Raw genomic sequence first — 3,941 nt, 5'->3', positions numbered from 1 at the left:
ATTTATCACTAGCTGACCCCGATTTTAATAAAAGAAGCTCCGTCGATTTGCTCATCGGAGCAGAATTTTTCTATGATTTATTACAAAATGGTAAAATCGAGTTAAATCAGGATAAACTTTTTTTGCAAAATACTAGACTAGGTTGGGTGATAGTTGGATCTATTTCTAAAGACGAGCGAAAAGATGTTGATAGTTGGAGAGCCATAAATATTTTACATTGTTCTTTAATCGAAAATGAAAATTTAGATAAAACTTTGAAGCAATTCTGGGAATTAGAAAATTATGCAAGCTACACTAAGATTAAATGGACCGTCGAAGAGGAGAGTTGCGAGCAGATATACAAAGATACCACTACACGCGATGAACAGGGTCGTTTTGTAGTAAGTCTACCTTTCAAGTCTGAGTGCAAGGGCATTGGAGAAACTCGAAGCACGGCGCTCAAGCGCCTAAATCAGCTAGAGCGACGATTTAAAGCCGATAAGTCGTATCACAAACAATATTTACAGTTTATGCGCGAATACTCTGCGCTGCAACACATGTCTGTCATTGAATCTTGCAACATCGATGACAGCAAACGTGTCATTTATCTACCTCACCATGGCGTGGTGAAGGAAACGAGTTCTACCACGAAATTGCGCGTGGTATTTGATGCCTCCAGTAAGGGTAGCATGGGTCGTTCGCTAAATGACATTTTAATGACGGGTCTGATTTTGCAAGATACCTTAATACAAATACTTTTAAGATTTCGATTTTATAACGTAGCTGTTACAGGCGACTTGGAGAAAATGTACCGACAGATATCAGTTCGTGACAGCGACAGGGATTGTCAGAGGATCTTGTGACGTTTTTCCATGAGCGAGCCGATTAAAGAATATCGATTAAATACAGTGACTTATGGTCAAGCTAGTGCTTCCTATTTGGCTATTCGAAGCGTGCGTCAATTGGCTGAGGAAAACAGAGACGTTTTTCCATTAGCCGCCAAATGCGTTTTAAACGATATATATGTTGACGATATTATTAGTGGTGCCTCATCCATGGAGGAGGCTAGAGAGCTAAAAGAACAACTAATCCTTTTAATGAGCAAGGCATGCTTCCGCGTACACAAGTGGCATTCCAACGTCTCAGAGGTGATGCACGGTTCAAACGAGGAGGAGAATCGAGAAATAGTAAGTCTGAGATTCAACGATACCATACGGACGCTGGGTTTAGTCTGGGAACCAAGCGCCGACGACTTTCTGTTTACGGTCAATTTTCACAAACGAATTCGCACTAAAAGGGAATTATTATCTGAAATCAGCAAGCTATTCGATCCTTTGGGGTTATTGGGTCCCATCGTAACGTTGGCCAAGATATTGATGCAAGAGACATGGAAGGCAGAAGTTGACTGGGATTCCCAGCTACCTGATGACATATTACATAAGTGGGAAAGGTTTCAAGGCGAGCTATCAAGTTCTACATTCTTTCGCATACCACGTAGAATTTCTAGTCAGCCTATTTCACAGGAAGTGATGCTTTATGGTTTCTGCGATGCTTCTCAGGATGCTTATGGCGTTTGTTTGTACGTCCAGGTTTGTGATGAGGGTGAGCATATGGCACGACTACTATGTTCCAAATCTCGCGTAGCTCCTCTTAAAACTATCTCTATTCCACGTTTGGAGCTGTGCAGCGCATTACTATTAGTGCGTTTGTTTAACCAAGTCAAACAAACCTGTAAAGTCGACTTTCGCAGAGTAGCCGTTTACACAGACTCGTTAGTCACTTTATATTGGATCCGGGGGAATCCATCTCGTTGGAAGCCATTCGTGGCTAACAGAGTTTCCGAATTAACTGACATTTTACCAGCAGAAATGTGGGATCACGTAAGAAGCGAAGATAATCCCGCAGATTTGTTATCGAGAGGATCATATCCTACCATACTTCAAGCTTGTAATTTGTGGTGGGAAGGCCCTTCATGGATATCGAACGCTTCCAAGGATATCCAACCTCAATCAAGCAGTCTAGAGGAACAGTTTGTGGAAACAGAGGAGATCAAGTCGGAGGAAAGACATACTCGCATTCCTGTTTGTCACGCCAGAATGCCCGATTCTATTTTTCAAAATTTATTTTCTCGCTTTTCCGATTTGAGTAAACTGGAAAGGATTCTAGCATACTGCCTGCGCTTTGTATCTCGCTGCCGATCAAAATTAAAAGGGATACACGATCTTTTAACCATCGAAGAAATTGAGCTCGCAAGATTTCATCTTCTCAAGAACGCTCAAGCTGATAATTTTCGGGAGGAAACGTTAGCTCTTCTACAAGCCCAATGTGTAAAGCCCTCCAGTAGGTTATCATCCTTGCACCCGTTCTTGGATGGACAAGGCTTGCTTCGAGTGGGAGGTCGTCTGCGGCATGCCCCCTTATCCTTTGCGCAGAAACATCCTATTTTACTACCAGCCAATCACGTTTTAACTAATATGCTGATCGAACGAGAACATAGACGACTTCTGCATGCTGGTCCTCAAGCTCTTCTAGCCGCTATTCGCCAAAAGTATTGGCCCTTACGTGGTAAGGACATCGTTCGAAGGATTTGTCACGCCTGTGTGTGGTGTTCACGACGAAGACCTCGTGCTTCCTCTCAACTGATGGGTGATTTATCGGCTGACCGCGTCACGCCTACTCGACCCTTTCCCAATTGTGGTGTAGATTTTGCAGGTCCACTCATTACCTTGTTAAACAAAGGTAGAGGATGCAAAACCGCCAAGAGTTATATCGCCTTGTTCGTCTGTTTCGCTACCAAGGCTATACACCTGGAGGCGGTCAGTGATTTGAGTACCGCTGCCTTTTTGGCCGCCTTACGCCGTTTCATAGGCCGAAGAGGTTGCCCGCGAAAAATATATAGTGACAATGCTACAAATTTTAAGGGTGCTCAACGAGAGCTCAGAGAAGCCTGCACGTTTTTTCAGCATCAAATCAATGGACCTTTGCATAATCAATTGCTCGAAGAAGGCATCCAATGGATTTTCATTCCGCCCTATTCTCCGCATTGGGGTGGCCTTTGGGAGGCCGGCGTGAAATCTTGCAAGAACCTTTTACGCACTATCATAGGGAACTCTAGTTTCACTTTCGAAGAACTGTGCACCGCTCTCGCACAAGTGGAGCGTTGTTTAAATTCACGTCCTTTGTACGCCCTGTCTAGTGACCCGTCTGATTTGGAGCCTCTTACTCCCGGTCACTTCCTCGTAGGAGGTCCTCTTAATTCCTTGATCGAGATTGACCTCCAAGACGTTAATCTTCATCGCCTCGATCGTTGGCAGCTGGTCCAGAGATCCGTTCAAGATCTTTGGAAACGGTGGGCGGCGGAATATATTAGCTCTTTACAAGGCCGCTCCAAATGGCAGAGAACGCAGCAAGATCTTCAGATAAACGATTTAGTTATTATTAAGGAAGATCACCTCCCTCCTTATCAGTGGAAATTGGGTAGAATTATTGAATTGCATCGAGGGAAGGATGATCTCGTTAGATTAGTCTCCATCAAAACTGCTAGCGGAACCATTCAACGACATATCAATAAGATTTGTAAGTTGCCTGTCACGAATACGTAAAAAGATTATGATTAATCTTGGTGGGCGGTATGTTTGCGCCTTTATGTTATCCTATGTTTAAATTTTCATGTAAGCTCTGTTTAAGTTTAGTTTTCTCGCCGTTAGGGGCGCTAAGCATGTAGTAACTACTATCCTTTTTTCTTTTTTGTTATTATAAGCAAGAATGGCGAGCGACGAAGTTTAAGTTTGTAACGAGTACAATTGACAGATCAATAAAGCATAGAATACAACACTATATTAAATCCGATGCACCGTGCGAAGTATCGATATTCATAAACACGCCAGGACAAATGCAAAACTGTGAAAACGGACACGTTTTATCTAGCACTACCTTGTGGATTACGTTGACGGAGGCTCAAA

The 3,941-nt window shown here is 43.1% G+C and overlaps 1 protein-coding gene across 1 annotated transcript; it reads left to right on the top strand.

The window, feature by feature from the left end:
• The first annotated feature begins 851 nt into the window (after positions 1–851).
• LOC108767668 (uncharacterized) lies at positions 852–3,581 on the top strand. The gene has a single exon (XM_018517645.1). The coding sequence runs from the start codon at positions 852–854 to the stop codon at positions 3,579–3,581; it is 2,730 nt and encodes a 909-aa protein (XP_018373147.1).
• Positions 3,582–3,941: the final 360 nt, after the last annotated feature.

The sequence above is a fragment of the Trachymyrmex cornetzi genome, unplaced genomic scaffold (genome assembly GCF_001594075.2).
Source record: "Trachymyrmex cornetzi isolate Tcor2-1 unplaced genomic scaffold, Tcor1.1 scaffold717, whole genome shotgun sequence".
Classification (NCBI taxonomy): Eukaryota; Metazoa; Arthropoda; class Insecta; order Hymenoptera; family Formicidae; genus Trachymyrmex; species Trachymyrmex cornetzi.
The sequence above is the reverse complement of the archived record's forward strand: the minus strand, read 5'-3'. Positions and strand labels throughout refer to the sequence as shown.